We start from the raw sequence: 16,788 nt of genomic DNA, 5'->3' as shown, positions 1-16,788 counted from the left end.
ATTAGAAAACTCACGTTTAAAAAAATTACCGTAAACAAAACAAAGAAACAACACCCCCTTTCCTTTATGTCCCACGCTGTAAACCTCTTCTAAAGACTTTATCCAAATCAGTGATATTCGGGAGTGTTTTTGGAATATTAAAGACCCTCTAAGGGCATTCATTTAAAAGTGCTACTAGTTGTCCTACGGCAGAAAAGCACTTTACAAATGTTCACTTTAGCCGGTTCCCGATAGTTTTACTGATTCTACTGTGAACGCATATTATCTTATATATCTATGTCTTACACTACCCTACCCACTACCTACAAGTAACACTAACCTCCCCCCTGTCTACGCCTAACAGTAGCACCATTGCTGCTTGGAAATCTGCTACAGAGTAGATAAACTCTGTCACCATATTCACCACCTCTAGCCAGACTTTGGCCACGATGTAGCTAATCTCTGACGCTAACTCCCAGTCACCGAGGCTATAAGGAGTTCGGCTACAAAGAATCCTAACTCCCTTTCGGTATTGACAGATTCTAATGCCACAATCACTACCACAAGCCGGAGTTCTGCTACACTATGGAGACACTGAACTTATCTGCTGCAGTATTGTGTCCAAATGACCTGCTCTGTCCTGAGGATCTAAAAAAATAAATGGTCATGCATAAACTGAGTAGCCGGAGTTAGAAAAATTTTGTACTCCACTCCACAGCCCTGATCCTAAGACATGGTCATAAATCTGTGACATGATGCTTGGAAATGGTTGGTCACCGTCCAATATAACTGACAGTCTCAGCCACCACACGGGACAGATCTCAAAAGACCATTTTGCGTGACAGTTATCCACAGTTTGTACAAACTGTATATCACTAGTTTTTGTTTTGTTACATGAAAAAAGGTGAAAGCCTCATTTCAACCTTAAAGAGGAACTCCAGTGAAAATAATGTAGTAAAAAAAGTGCTTCATTTTTTACCATAATTATGTATAAATGATTTAGTCAGTGTTTGCTCATTGTAAAATCTTTCCTCTCCCCGATTTACATTCTGACATTTATTACATGGTGACATTTTTACTGTGGGCAGGTTATGTAGCTGCTCCTAGCTGTTTTGGCTGTTAGAGACAGCTGTAAACAGCTAATTCCTGTCTGTGAACATTGTTACATTGTGGCAGTTTGCCCAGAGTACCGCGGTACTCAGAGCTTCTTGTGGGAGGGGTTTCAGCACAAAATCAATCATACAGCGCCCCCTGATGGTCTGTTTGTGAAAATCATTATATTTCTCATGTAAAAGGGGGTACCGGCTACTGATTGGGATAAAGTTCAATTCTAGGTTGGAGTTTCTCTTTAAACCTCACAGTATTGGCCATCATAATGAACTTAAAATGAACTTATTGGTTGCAATGTTGAAAATGCTGGGCTATTGGCAAAGCGATTATATTAAAGAAGTGAAGCCTAAAACAAAGCGCTTTCCAAGTCAATACTGCAGTACTGGAAAAGAACGATCAGGCCAACTGCAGATGGGTTTGTAGAATCAAGACCTAATGGGACGTTTTACCTGTCATTCCTGCTAGGCTGACTGCTTCCTAGACACAGAAAAACCAGGTATAAATAATTGAAACCACCAGCTAGAAAAACTGAAAGCAACTATTTCCTAGTGAGGCATATATTATTCTTGGGAATTTGTTCTCCAGTGGTGGCAGTGATTCGGGTGGGGAGGCATGGCATAAAACACCTAATTAACTTCCCCCTATAACGCGCTGCCAAAGCCACAAAGCATTATGGTCGTATTTTGTCTTCCATAAACAGAAAGTGTGTCACCCATTTAAGATGTTCTCTGTCTAGAAGAAGATAACATGAATTCACAGGAGACAGAGTTCAGCCACAGTTCAGCTGCTGAAGAATGAATCGAGGACTGAAGCTTCTTGTGGCCTGATGACATGAAAAGATCCCGGGTCCAAATGGCATATGAGCAGCCTATCAATGTGCATCAATGTCCATTTTCATCTCTTTTTAAAAAGATTTGAATGATATGTGCAAATGCTCGTAGCACATAATTACATATAGTGTCCCAAATATTTTTGATAGGCAGGCAGTGCTTCCTAATTACAATTTATAACAAAACGCTGATATTGCATTGCTCTCTTAAAAAGGACCTTTAGCAAAAAGGGGTTAAAAAATTATTAAACACAAAGTGTGAAGTTAAATAGAAGATGGATCAAGAAATTATTGATATTCACCATGTAATCTTTTTTCATATTGTTTGATCCACAATCGCACTTTATGTAATCATCTTTACTACTGGCAGACATGAAAAAACCAGACAGCACCAACTGCCATTATCTATAACCACACCCACTAACAAAGGGATTGGCTAAAAGTAGAATATATATATATATATATATATATATATATATATACATACATATATATATATATATATATATATATATATATATATATATATATATATATATATATATATATATATATACACACACACACACACACACATACCTACATATACACTCATACATACATACATACATACACACATAAAAATGCAGTGAGGCTGCCACAGTGTGATGTCAGGACCTAGGTCTCGACATCACATTGTGGGAGGAGTTTCACCACAATATCAGCCATACAGAGCCCCCTGATGATTTATTCCAGAAAATGTAAAGATTTTGTGTGCTGCTGATTGGGGTGAAGTTCAATGCTGGGTTACAGTTCCTCTTTAGAGTGACCCTGCAAGTGAGAGGGATTTGGACACAGTCTGAGGCCTGTGGACTTTTCTTTGTTGTATGAGGGATTTGGGGGCTGCCATATTTATTTCCTTTTAAATAACGCATATTAATTCACTATGATGCTGAGTACTTAAACTCGCAGATTATTATAATTATTTAGTACTAATATAGCACCAGAATCTTCTGTGGTTCTGTACAATCTATACAGGGTACATACAGGAAGAAAACAATTGTGGGATATAAGTAACACACAACAACAGGTCAGTTAATGGATTGAATAGAGGTAAGAAATATGATCCCACATTACACAGCATTAGAAACCTCTAAGCTTATATTCTAATGGGTATAGGGTTGGAAAGCTTAGTAATAAATATACCAAAGAGTCACTTTATTTGTGTTTCTGTAGCTGAAAATCTAGTGTTGCAAATTTGGTCAGATGATCGGAAGGTTAAGTAATTGCTGCCTTAGTGTAAAGGGTTGCTTCATGACTGGAATCATTCTTTCAAGAATACAAAGAAGGCGTGGCACAGACTCTATGCTCGGAGATGACTGCAACCGGCAGCAATGAAGTCTGCGGCACAGGAAGTGGCTGGTGCACGGACTCCTTACCAGGAACTTTAATGTCAAGTCAATTTTATTAAAGGAGCTTTTACAGAGTTTCTAAAACTTAGCCACTATTTTGAAGCATATGAGTGGAATAGCATTTCCACTTGAATTGGCCTGTAAATTGGCGGTTTTAAAAGGCAACAAACCAGAGCCTGATGTAACCTCATTTGCAGAAATGGTAGCAACATTTCACTACCAACACAATAAAGACTAAACAAAAAAACAATCTTAAGATTATTTACATCTATGCAGAACAACAAAAATCAATACATAAATAATTACAGGTTCAACATAGCTCCCAACTGTCCCTCTTTGGTCAACCAGTCCCTCTCTATTCCTCATTTGTCCCTCTTTCAGGACTCCTGTCCAGATTTATGTAAATATATATATTTCTACTGAAAAAAATGTTTTAAATGGACTCTAAGCATTGTTCCCATCCCTTAAATTGATGTATTTCTTATTTTCAAACGTTACTATGAAGGAAAATAAACCAGGATAGAAAGGACCAGTGTGGTTTGAACTATAAAACAACATTTTTTCTTATTAAAGGGGAACTGAAGTAAGAGGTATACGGAGGCTGCCAAATTTATTTCCTTTTAATCAATACCTGCTGCATGCTTGTTCAGGGGCTACGGCTAATAGTATGAGAGGCACAGGATCAGCAGGGCTGCCAGGCAACTGGTATTGCTTAAAATGAAATAAACATGGCAGCCTCCATATACCTCTCTCTTCAGTTCCCCTTTAAATCTTTATAGTATACTAGCTAACCTAAGCCTGTTTAAAAACGGGCTCTAGGTCTTTCACTGCTGCTTGCCGCGCACCGTCCTCCTTGCACACGTGCGCAACCGCCCACCGTGCACGCGCCCGCCCACTTGCCCACTCGGACGGCCGCCTCCTGCCCCTTCCTGCACCCTATCCCAACGGCTGTGTCGGTGCAGGACATGCGCAGTCGCGCAAAAGCACTGACACAGGGATAGGACGCATCTACACAGGGGTTTTATATAGAGAGATGTGACTAGGGGTGTGTCGGTAGTTTGATTAGGGGTGTGGCTTTAGTGTCCCTCTTTCTGATCTCAAAACATTAGAAGGTATGGGATCAATTAAAATATGTCAATGGAAAATCTATAAATTAGTGTTTCACTTGTGAAGATGCAAAAGGTTTACCTTCTCCAGACATGTACATCTGTCTCTAAAGCGAACAGCAAGTCTGTGAGGAGCCGCTGGTGCATTGGGGACCACTTGAACTCGGGTATACGGAACATGGTGGTACGCGGGCCGGGGCTGAACTGGCGGCGCTGCTCTTCGGTCATCGGCATTCCGCGGAATCCTAAGTCAACGCGCAGGTCTCGTTCATGTTGGCTCATCGTTCGACCTTGCACAGCCTAAAAAAATGCACAAAATACATTGTTAACATTAAGTTGTAAAAATTACACTAAACCTTACAATAAAAAAGTATCCATATGAAATATAACAGCTTGTTATGCTGATAGTGAGAATTCATAATCCTCTAATGCTGCCTCCTTAAAATATTTGCAAAAGGAGTAGCAAATCAAAGAACTTTTGCAGGATTGCACTTATGTTTTATGCTCCCTTAACCAAGCTATCCAGTGTATACTCCGACCCCAACAGCTCTGCATCTCTGTGGATTACCCAACATATCTTCCATAAGCCAGAAAAGCCCTTTGCTTATGGCAGCTGATTCACAATGCCACAAGGGCTGTGCGCCACGTCCAAGGGCTGTGCACCGACACACTCCACCCCCACCCACTTCCTTTATGCAGACACAACACCCTCCTCCTCACTCATATACTCTGCAATTGCTTCAACTGAAGATCACACACTCCACCTACACATATTCCAAAAACTAAAGTAAAAATCCTTTTCTCAAATTCATCTCAGGTTAACGTTAAGCAAAGGCAACAGCTGAGTGCTCGCACTTAACAGCACCACGTGTTGAACACTTTTACTGATTCTCTACAAATATGCCCTGCGTACGTCCAAATTCAATATAAACACATATACTGTGCACTTACATATGTGCTATACATGTACTGTTATGATGTACAGTTTATCACCCACTGCACACTATACACCCATGTGATGGAGTCACCTGTACACTTAGCCTCACACTGTGTACATGCACTCTGCACACTTACCCATGCACTGTACATTTTCCCACATGCTGCATTCCCATACACTAACATTACATATGCAATGTACACACCTATGCACTGCACATGTACCACTGCACTGTATTATCTGACCTCCACCATGCCTGACAGACACCAACGTGCTAATAAGGTAATTAATTCTCAAGATATACCCGTAGAAATATCCTAATACATTGCAAAATGGTAAATTGAAATAAAGTGTTCAAAAAACACAATGGTTTGTAAGATATATTCATTTCTATTTAAATAAAATAACGAGTTAGACAGAATGGAAATAAAAAGTGCTTTGACATCCCTGAGATTCTAAAAAGTGAAGTTTCTGCGGAGCATAAAACAACGGCACATAAAAACAGTAAGCTTCTTTTAAAATGATCAATGACCCGTTACCCTTTGTGATCGCAGCGGCTTGTACTAGATGGGTGCCTAAAGTCTAGATTAACGCGATGCTAATTATGCGTGCAAGTCGGGTTATACTGCAGAGAAATACTAATGAAAGATCATGGCCTGGAGCAAAGCTCATCCGATTAGCTGGTCTGTTTCTAATCACCTGAGTCTGCAGAGGTTCATAACTATTGTATTCCACACACACTGCTAAATCACTGGAAAATAGCAAATAAATCAGTCATCGGTGCATTGATCTTAAGGCCCATACACAGGCTCCATGCAGGTCTACCAGCGTGGATCGGTACCCAATTCCTGGGGATATATTGCACACCCATATATTTTCCCATCTCCTGGCCAACTTTTTTTTGTTGCTCCTCTTCTATGTGCTCCCATTGCATGTGCAGCCCCCTCTACCTTGTGTAACATCCATGTAAAGCAGTCCTCCTCCTGTATGTACAGCAGGTCCCTTCTTCTAGTAGTTGTGCTCATTTGGAGCCTCCCTTTTCCATGTATAGCCGCCTCCTCCTCCATATGAAGCTACACCTTCCATGCTGAGCCACACCCTTGTACAGCAGCCGCCCAAGGCCAGGCCTTTGTGGCTTTCTCAGAAATTCAGCCCTGACTGCAGGACCGAGACTGACCAGATACGTTGCTAGCCTGTAGGTTAGCAACGTGTTTAGTTCCTACGCCAGGGGGAGGGGCTACAGCACAGTAATAATTTCATGTGGCAGTGAGGCAAGTAGGGAGGACGATGCTCATGGCCATTGCGTGTAATGCTCATGGCGTGTAAAGGACAACGGTAATGAGAGGGATATGGTGGCTCCCATATTTATTTCCTTTTAAACAATACCAGTTGCCTGGCAGTCCTGCTGATCCTCTGCTTCTAATACTTTTTGCCATAGACCCTGAACAAGCATGCGGAAGATAGGGTGTTTCTGACATTATTGTCAGATCTAACAAGATTAGGTACATGCTTGTTTCTGGTGTTATTCAAACACTACTGCAGCCAAATAGAGCAGGAGTGCTGCCAGGTAACTATTATTGTTTAAAAGAAAATAAATATGGCAGCCTTTATATTCTTCTCTCTCTAACTGTCCTTTAAAATTATCTGGGGATTACTGGTGTAAAATACCAGTGACCTGAACGGAGTACGATATCTTTTGAAGTGTGGTCTTCCCGTTTTTTTCACAGTGGTAACAGTTCCTGTGGTATCAGCAATACAGCACTTTGATTGTCTTGCTGCTGAGTGGAAATGACTCAGGATGGAGCCAGATCTACCTGTTCGGATCAGACATAAACACATACTTCACATTTCTTCCTGTTCCCAGAAGGCTGTGCACTCAGATGCAGGATTTCACCTTTCTCTAATCAAGTACAGGAGAGGCGAGATATGCCCTTAACAGCTTCTGCTGAAACAATTTCCAGGCACCGTGGAGAAATGTATTACTTCTTCCAATCATTTACAGCAGCAGCCCTGAAAACCAATCTTTTATCTCTCGGCCGGCCCTGCGCGCCCCCTCACTGTGGCGCCAGCTCCCGCATTGGTGGGTATCACCGACAACTTTATTGTTCCATGAAAATCATCACATAGCCAAGGAAGAAAACTCATCTGTTGTGTTCCTTGCAAAATTTTCTATTAGACATTTTATTGATTTACCAAGCAAGACTGATAACATTCAGTTAATCTAACTCAGTTAAACTTACGTCTAAATTCACTTCTGCCGTCACTACATAAAAATGAGGCTTGGCAAAAAACGATATTATATTTTGGGACTTTATATTTTAACACATTTATCAAAACAAATGCAAGGAAAGAAATAAAGCACAACTGGTATAAAACAAGTACACAAATGGAGAAGGAGATGTAGGCAAACAGCTTGCCTGCTAACAGCTATGGGCCTGTACTACTTCCGGGTCATGCTTTCCAGGTAGTACGCATGCCCTGGCCCCGACGCATTCAGTAGTACGCATGCCCTGGCCCCGACGCATTCAGTAGTACGCATGCCCTGGCCCCGACGCATTCAGTAGTACACATGCCCTGGCCCTGACGCATTCAGTAGTACACATGCCCTGGCCCCGACGCATTCAGTAGTATGCATGCCCTGGCCCCGACGCATTCAGTAGTACGCATGCCCTGGCCCCGACGCATTCAGTAGTACGCATACCCTGGCCCCGACGCATTCAGTAGTACGCATGCCCTGGCCCCGACGCATTCAGTAGTACGCATGCCATGGCCCTGACGCATTCAGTAGTACTCATGCCCTGGCCCGGACGCATTCAGTAGTACGCATGCCCCGGCGCATTCAGTAGTACGCATGCTCTGGCCCCGACCCATTCAGTAGTACGCATGCCCTGGCCCCGACGCATTCAGTAGTACGCATGCCCTGGCCCTGACGCATTCAGTTGTACGCATGCCCTGGCGCCGACGCATTCAGTAGTATGCATGCCCTGGCGCCGACGCATTCAGTAGTACGCATGCCCTGGCCCCAACGCATTCAGTAGTACGCATGCCCTGGCCCCGACGCATTCAGTAGTACGCATGCCCTGGCCCCGACGCATTCAGTAGTAGGCATGCCCTGGCCCTGACGCATTCAGTAGTACGCATGCACTGGCCCGGCGGTGCGTGTACAAAGCGCTCCCGGCCACCAGGGCCTGTTCTCTCATGAGGCAAGGTGAAACATTTGCATCAGGCGGCAAGGATTACAGAAGCAGCATTTTTGTACTGTGTTTACACTAACAGCATGTAGTCAGAGTAGGAAGAGAATGAGACTCACAGCCAGCCAGTATGCTATTGTGTTGAGCTGCAGCATGTCAGGTGAGAACATTCATTGAAGCAGAGTAAATTGTCGGGTGCTGTGTGATCATTCCAAATCGGGTGGGGGTGGGGGGCATCCTCACAAGTTTGCCTCAGGTATCAAAACGTTTAGAACTGGCCCTGCCGCTCAATCAAGCACACCTCTGTTTATGTAACTCTTTATGGTCCGTTAAAAACAAAGTCCGTAGGAATGCTCTCTGTAGCATATATAAAAGACAAATACAGTGTTTCTCTCCCTCCTGGACCCTCCTGCCCCCTTCTTAGCTTGCAAAACTGTCAGACACAGGCTGGGGGCTGGAAGGACTAATTTTATCTGTGATTTCTGTTCAGTTCATTCCAGCATAGGGGTTCTTTCACGAACGAGGAAAAAAATAAAAAGTGGTTAATGCATAAACTATTAAACATCCTTGTAAAATAGTGTAAAAAGTTTTAAAAAAAATGAATGGTTTCATCAATATAACATGTATTGTAAATAGTGACGGATGACGGCTGGGAGGCTAATCCATTTGTTAGGGGTGTTTTTTTTTAACTTTCTTTTCACAACTATAACTGCTGCCTACATAGTTTTCAGGAGTATAACCCACTTCTAGCAGGAATCGCCATTATAACCCTAAGGGCCCGTTTCCACTTGTGTGGCGCAAATCGCTCCTAACGGAATACCATGGGGTGTCTTCTTTCTAAAATGGGGTCATTTGTGGGGTTCCTATACTGCCCTGGCATTTTAGGGGCCATAAACCGTGAGTAGTAGTCTTGAAACCAAATGTCGCAAAATGACCTGTGAAATCCTAAAGGTACTCATTGGACTTTAGGCCCCTTAGCGCAGTTAGGGTGCAAAAAAGTGCCACACATGTTGTATCGCCGTACTCAGGAGAAGTAGTATAATGTGTTTTGGGGTGTATTTTACACATACCCATGCTGAGTGGGAGAAATATCTCTGTAAATAGACAATTGTGTGTAAAAAAAAAATCAAAAAATTGTCATTTACGGAGATATTTCTCCCACTCAGCATGGATATGTGTAAAAATACACCCCAAAACACATCATACTACTTCTCCTGAGTACGGCAATACCACATGTGTGGCACTTTTTTGCAGCCTAACTGTGCTAAGGGGCCCAAAGTCCATTGAGCATCCTTAGGCTTTACAGGGGTGCTTACAATTAGGCACCCCCTAAAATGCCAGGACAGTGAACACAAATGACCCCATTTTGGAAAGTAGACACTTCAAGGTATTCAGAGAGGAGCATAGTGAGTCCGTGGCAGATTTCATTTTTTTTTTGTCTCAAAGTGTCATTTTCCGCTAACTTGTGACAAAAAATAAAATCTTCTATGAACTCACCATGCCTCTCAGTGAATACTTTGGGATGTCTTCTTTCCAAAATGGGGTCATTTGGGGGGCATTTATACTATCCTGGAATTTTAGCACCTCATGAAACATGACAGGTGGGCAGAAAAGTCGGAAATGCTTCAAAATGGGAAAATTCACTTTTGGCACCATAGTTTGTAAACGCTATAACTTTTACCCAATCCAATAAATATACACTGAATGTTTTTTTTTTTTTTTTTAATCAAAGACATGTAGCAGAATAACTTTCGCTCTCAAATGTATAGGAAATTTTACTTTATTTGAAAAATGTCAGCACAGAAAGTTAAAGTCATTTTTTTTTACAAAATTCATGTCTTTTTTGATGAATATAATAATAAGTAAAACTCGCAGCAGCAATCAAATAGCACCAAAAGAAAGCTGTATTAGTGACAAGAAAAGGAGGTAAAATTCATTTAGGTGGTAGGTTGTATGAGCGAGCAATAAACCGTGAAAGCTGCAGTGGTCTGAATGGAAAAAAAGGCTCTGGTCCTTAAGGGGCGAAAAGACTGTGGTCCTCAAGTGGTTAAACAACAGATCTGCTTGCTAGCCAGGAAGGATACAGTAATATCTGTAGTTAACTTTTCTTCCATAATAGCATCATCATTCAGACAAACTGCTCTGCTAAAAAGCCTTTGGCTGCTAGCACACTTGTCTGTCAGTTTTCCGTGTGTGCTTTTCTGCGTGCGTTTTTTTTACCACGTGTGTCTGTATGTGGGAAAACGCCGGCATTTTTTCACAGAAGCTACTTAAATGAATATAGAAATTCCATACTTTGCTTCACTGCTGTCAGATTTGTTTTTTTCTGTGTAGGAAAAACACCTAACAGTGTGCACTGACCATCCATTGATTTACATTGGTTCTCAGTATTCCTGGGCAGAAAACACAGGCAAGTGTGCTTGTCTAGAGTTCTGTTTGTGATGTTTACAATTGGTTCCTGCCATTGCTGCGCTAATTAGTTTTAGTTAACACCCGCATTATACCTGAGTGTGGCCAGTGTCATGCTCAGACGTGAATCTTGTTAGTTTAACACGTTCTGGCATTACCCAGCAGCAAAAAAAGATGCAATTCGCAGAGTGTGAGCAAAGAGGAGCTAAGTGTCTATGACCTCACCAGGTTACCGCACCGCATCTTCGGTGCAGTTTCTCCTTAGTGCTTCTTAGTGTCTGTTCTCCATGGCGACAGCTAGAATTTCTTATGTGACCCACCTGTGAGACAATGGCTGGGATAAATTTGGATCTGGTTACCTCCACTGGGGGATCCTCTGGCTAGCCATACTGAGGTGGTATCTGGCTACTTATACTGTGGGCATAGTGGGCTGCCTGGGTGGGAGGACAGCTGACTACCTGCGAATGGTGAGTCATCTGGCTACCTATACTGGGGGAACATCTGGCTACCTATACTGGGGGAACATCTGGCTACCTTTACTGGGGGGTGGTCTATCTATTCTGGGTGGACATCTGGCTATGGGGCTAGGGGGAAATCTGACTACCTATAGTGCAGGGACATCCAGTCACTTATACTGGAGGGGACATCCATTCAACAGGGTGGCTGAGGAAGGGGCACCTAAATGTATTGCTCTGCTTGGAGCCCTGTGTGGTCATAATCAGACTCTGAATCCAGCCATGGGCAGCACGGTGGCGTAGTGGTTAGCACTCTCGCCTTGCAACGCTGGGTCCCCAGTTCAAATCCCAGCCAGGTCAACATCTGCAAGGAGTTTGTATGTTCTCCCCATGTCTGTGTGGGTTTTCTCCGGGTACTCTAGTTTCCTCCCACATCCCAAAAACATACAGATAAGTTAATTGGCTTCTCCCCCTAAATTGGCCCTAGACTACAATACATACACTACACAATATAGACATAGGACTATGGTAGGGAGTAGATTGTGAGCTCCTTTGAGAGACAGTTAGTGACAAGACTATATATATTCTGTACAGTGCTGCAAAAGATGTCAGCGCTATATAAATAGCCCAGTGTAGGATGGCCAGATTCTTCATTTGCATCTGTGAACGCACAATCTCAGCGGACTGGTGCAAGCTACAGTCCACTGTACTCATAATGACTAGTGTACATCATAACATTATATAATACGGTTCACTGGCGAGAGCTGATGATGCTGCTTCATTAGAGATAACTGCTACACAGGCAACACTACAGGTTCTGTGCAGGCAACCCATACACACACAGCCTTATATGGAATTAACTTGATCTCAGCTAACTGACATCTACACAGCTGAAAACAAGTCCAACCTCTACATAACTGGGAACACATTAGTGCCAGGAGCTGAACTCTCAGTAATCTAATGATGGTGTATTCATATTCTGCTGACACAAGGATTTTTACGCTGCTGCATAGATTAGTAAGATTACTGTGGCGTACAGCTGTATCTGCTCTCACAGGTAATCTTTTTTTCCCTTGGCACCCAGCTGTGTTCCATCTGCCACTAGGGCTGCCAGCTTTTACAATACACACGCCAGCATTATACTACTGATGGAATGAGGCTTCCTGCACCTGCACACACCTGCCTGTGATAATCCTCCTATCCCCCTGCAGTGCACAGAGTCAGCCAGATGCCACAGTCTCTGCGGTTTGTACTTTTTAAAGGACAACTAAAGTGATATGGAGGCTGCCATAATTATTTCCTTGTATACAATACACCAGATGCCTGACTCGCATATCTGAAACAAGAATGCAGCTAACCTAGTCAAACTTTCAACTATACTAGAGGCGAACCTTGGGTCAAAAGGCAAATACTATAAGGTCTCGTTCACATTGGGTGCGTTGAAAACCGTGTAAAAGCGCATGATAAAAACTGCATGCGCTTGTGGGTGCTTTAGTGCACGTTTCAGTGCTTTGCAGTGCGCTTTTTTTAAGCAGGTTTTGCTTCTTGTAGCAGTTGTCAAAGCTTTGTTTTGGTATGTAAATGTATTTTTTTTTCAAAATAGGCGTTTGTATGCGCTAAAAAAAGTGCACCCATTCACTTGTACTTATGTGCTCTTTACAGCTCAACGCACAGAAATGCATACAAGCACTATGGGGTTTTTTTAACGGATCTCAGCACAGCGCATAGATGTGAACCAGGCACATTTGATTTAATTACATGGGAAAATCAATACCTTGCAGAACGCAGAGTGCCATGCGCTGTGAAAAGGGTGTCCCAGTCCTGTCCTGACAATTTTTGACAGTTAACAGCAGTTTGGTACGAGTTTTCTATGGCTGTGTTCACACAAAAGGTCTACATTTCCGGTCCTGTCCTGTCAGCCTTTTATATGTGAACTCAGCCATAGCTGATGACTATACAAAACTGACAGGACAGGACCGGAAATTTAGACCTTTTATGTGTGAACACAACCGTAGCTGATGAATATACAAAACTATGGCTGAGTTCACACATAAAAGGTGTACATATCCAGTCCAGTCCTGTCAGTTTTGTATCAATTTTGTATAAGTTTTCCATGGGTGTGTTCACACATAAAAGGTTCCAATCCTGGCAGGTAAAACGCATACAAAACTTATGCTAAACTTACAGGACTGGGCCGGAAATTTACAGATTCATGTGTGATCCAAGCTTTACCCAAGAAGAGGGAAGCCTCTGGATCCTGTACAGGCTTCCCACACCGTTGCAGAGCATTGACGCCCCCCACCCCCCAAAGGGATCAGACAAACACTTGTCGGAGTCCAAGCTCGCGACCCTGCTCCTCTTCAAGCCTGTGCGAGCATAGCCATGTCTGCGCAGTAAGCTCTGTGCTATTGCGCAGGCTTGGCCACACTCGTGTATAACAAGGAGCGCAACTGCAATGAGCAGGATGTTGCTGAAAAGAAGTGAAGGTTCTAAGTAAGCTGTGGGAATACTCTGGAGGATCCAGAGGCTTTACTCTCCTTAGGTAAGTACTTGATTTTCAACCTGAGGTTCACCTTGGGTTCTCGTCAAGCAAAACATCTGATCTGCATGCTTGTTCATGGTCTATTACTAAAAGTATTAGAGGCAGAGGAACAGCAGGACAGCAGGGAAATGTGCATTGCTTAACCTTCTGAGCGGTATGCCGTTCTAGCCTTAGCGTCCCCCAGTATAAATCTATTAGGTTATGTGGCTGCATTATAGGCTAGCTAGTATAGGTGCCCACCACCCCCCGATCGCCCCTGATCCAGCCGCTATATACATACTAAGCCTCTATCCAGCGATCGCCGCAGCCTCCCCGCAAAGCTCCGGTCTTCTCTATGGCGAGCATCGTACATGAAGTCATGCTGTACATGGATGTTATACAAAGGAGAGGGGGCTGCACATGGGATGGGAAGGGCGCTGCTGCACATGGATAGGGAGCAACAACAAAGTTGGACTAGGCCAGTGAACTGCAAACTTGACTCTCCAGCTGTTAAGGAACTACAAGTCCCACAATGCATTTGTCTTTATGAATCATGACTGTGGCTATCAAGACTCCTGCAATGCATTGTGGGACTTGTAATTCCCTTACCGCTGGAGAGCCAAGATTGCAGATCACTGGCCTAGGCGCACAAAAAAATTAAATCCATCCTGCTGCTCCTATATGATGTGCTGATTAGGGCACTTTCACACTACAGGCAGCGGTAAAGCTAAAAATGCTGCGTTTTGGCTACAGGCGTTTTGAAGGCGTTTTAACGCCAACACATTACTATCAATTGTAATGAGAAACGCCGTGGTCAGCCCTAAAAAAGCTCCTGGGAGCTTCAAAATGCAACGCTCCAAAACGCAGCGTTAAGTGTGAAAGGTCAAATGAAAGTCTATGGAATTTCATTTTACCTTGGAAAACGCCAACTATGGCCGTGACGTTAAAATGCCGAAAAAGCCCCCCTAGTGTGAAAGGGCCCCAAGATAACTGCATGAAGAAGCAGGCGTTCTCATACCAGTGCTCAGGGAGTGTATAAACACAGGAAGGAAGAATAATGATAACCCCACAGCAGAATAACTGACAACTGATGCTCTTACGCCTCCATTGCTCTATGATGGTCGCTAAGAGAGCTGCTGCACTCCAAAGGTGCTGTAAAATCTAAACAAGCTGAATAAATGCCCATTTTGAGTACAGTAGAAAACCGCATCTTTACTGCTTCTCTCAGCACACTAGATATTACCCTATTTTCTCTACCTCACAATTATGGAGCATAGACTTCAAAGCTTCCATCACATTACCTTCCGGTCCTTGGTAGGAAATCCTGCAATCCAGATCTTGTAAGAAACCATTTGTATAAAAACATATAAAAAATACTATTTCATATCAAGTCCGCATCATGAAGCACAGAGAAAAAAAAGCAAATACTATAACCTTCTGAAGCTGTGAAACTAATGGCAGCAGAAACACTTCTCCAGCCGTCACTGACGCCCCATGTACAGTTGTGCTTGTTCCTTTGCTTGCCATGGCAGGATTTATGAAATATCGGCCATTGCCAGGAAAACATTGGTAAAAGCAGCGTAAGGATCTCCATATCAGCTGCTGTAAGGCCTGCAGCTAAGAGGGACTTGGTGGTCTCAGCCGGCAATAAGCAGGTCTGCGGCGCGGTCCTCCTAAACTGCAGATTAGCAAGCAAAGCGTTGGAGGGAAGCCAGTGACATACCTCTCTGGGCTCTACCGATGATCTACTTTGCTTATAGCATCCTCGTATCCATAGCTACAGCGCCTTCTCTAGTCACATGGGAGCCCGGAGAGGTATGTCACTTCCTTCCAGCGATCTGCTCCCTCCTCTGCATATTTGGGGGGGGGGGGGTGATTGTTGAAGCTACCTATACTTGGGGTGGCTATTCTATCTATACTTTGGGGGGGGGGGCTAACTATAGTTGGGTACCTATACTTTGGGGGCTAATCTGCCTACTGATACTTTGGGGGTTACCCTAGCAGTGCTGTAAGGAAAGAGGCTAGAGATATGGGCTAGAAATCTGCTCTACTTCAGAGAAACCACTTAGGACCCTGCTTTGGCAATTCACGTTTCTTCCCACATCCCAAAAACATATAGATACGTTTACTGACTTCCCCCTAAATTGGCCCTAGACTACGATACATATACTACACGATCCATACATAGCCATATGACTATGGTAGGGATTAGATTGTGAGCCCCTCTGAGGGACAGTAAGTGACAAGACAATATACTCTGTACAGCGCTGCGGAAGATATAGCGCTATATAAATACTAAATACGGTAATAAGGTGTAATAATGGTAATTGCTGGTGGTTAGTGAGATGCTATATTTACTGGCTTGCAATCAAAGGCACTTCATGCTAAATTTGGACTAGCCCAGTTGCAAGCTGCATACCATTTGCATGAAATCTACATGCATGCCAAAATGATTTGCCTCTCATTAATTACCAATATCTGTGGTTTGCATTACAGTAATCATTGATTGCTCCCCTCTCCATAATAAGGACACTTGTCCTTTGGTGTCTAGCGTAAAATCCTTCTGGGGGTGGGGGGAGGAGCCCAGTATAAAATGGCATCCATGGTTCTGCTTCTGCATCCATACCACTGCTTACAAGGCAATAAGTGACACTGACTCAGCTAAGGACTATTTGTGCTGTGTAGTTCAGATCTGCAATCTAGGGGATAAGTGAAGAATGAGAGCCACAAAATGAGAAGGAGCTTAGTGGTAATTGCTTCAATTCATAAAGCATTACTGCATTCTGTAATGCAGAAGACAGCTGATTTTACAGAGCATTTAGGAAAATGTGTATCCATGAAGGCGGTTACCGCATGGCAA

The 16,788-nt window shown here is 43.2% G+C and overlaps 1 protein-coding gene across 9 annotated transcripts in view; it reads right to left on the bottom strand.

The window, feature by feature from the left end:
- NBEA (neurobeachin) overlaps positions 1-16,788 on the bottom strand; it is an 866,760-nt gene that overhangs the window by 488,173 nt on the left and 361,799 nt on the right. For all 9 annotated transcript variants that reach the window (XM_068267062.1, XM_068267067.1, XM_068267066.1 and 6 more), the window contains exon 23: positions 4,498-4,715. In XM_068267062.1, the coding sequence (XP_068123163.1) occupies positions 4,498-4,715 (218 nt within the window). The remainder of the gene's footprint in view (positions 1-4,497; positions 4,716-16,788) is intronic.

This window comes from Hyperolius riggenbachi, chromosome 2 (genome assembly GCF_040937935.1).
Source record: "Hyperolius riggenbachi isolate aHypRig1 chromosome 2, aHypRig1.pri, whole genome shotgun sequence".
NCBI classification, from domain to species: Eukaryota; Metazoa; Chordata; class Amphibia; order Anura; family Hyperoliidae; genus Hyperolius; species Hyperolius riggenbachi.
The sequence above is the reverse complement of the archived record's forward strand: the minus strand, read 5'-3'. Positions and strand labels throughout refer to the sequence as shown.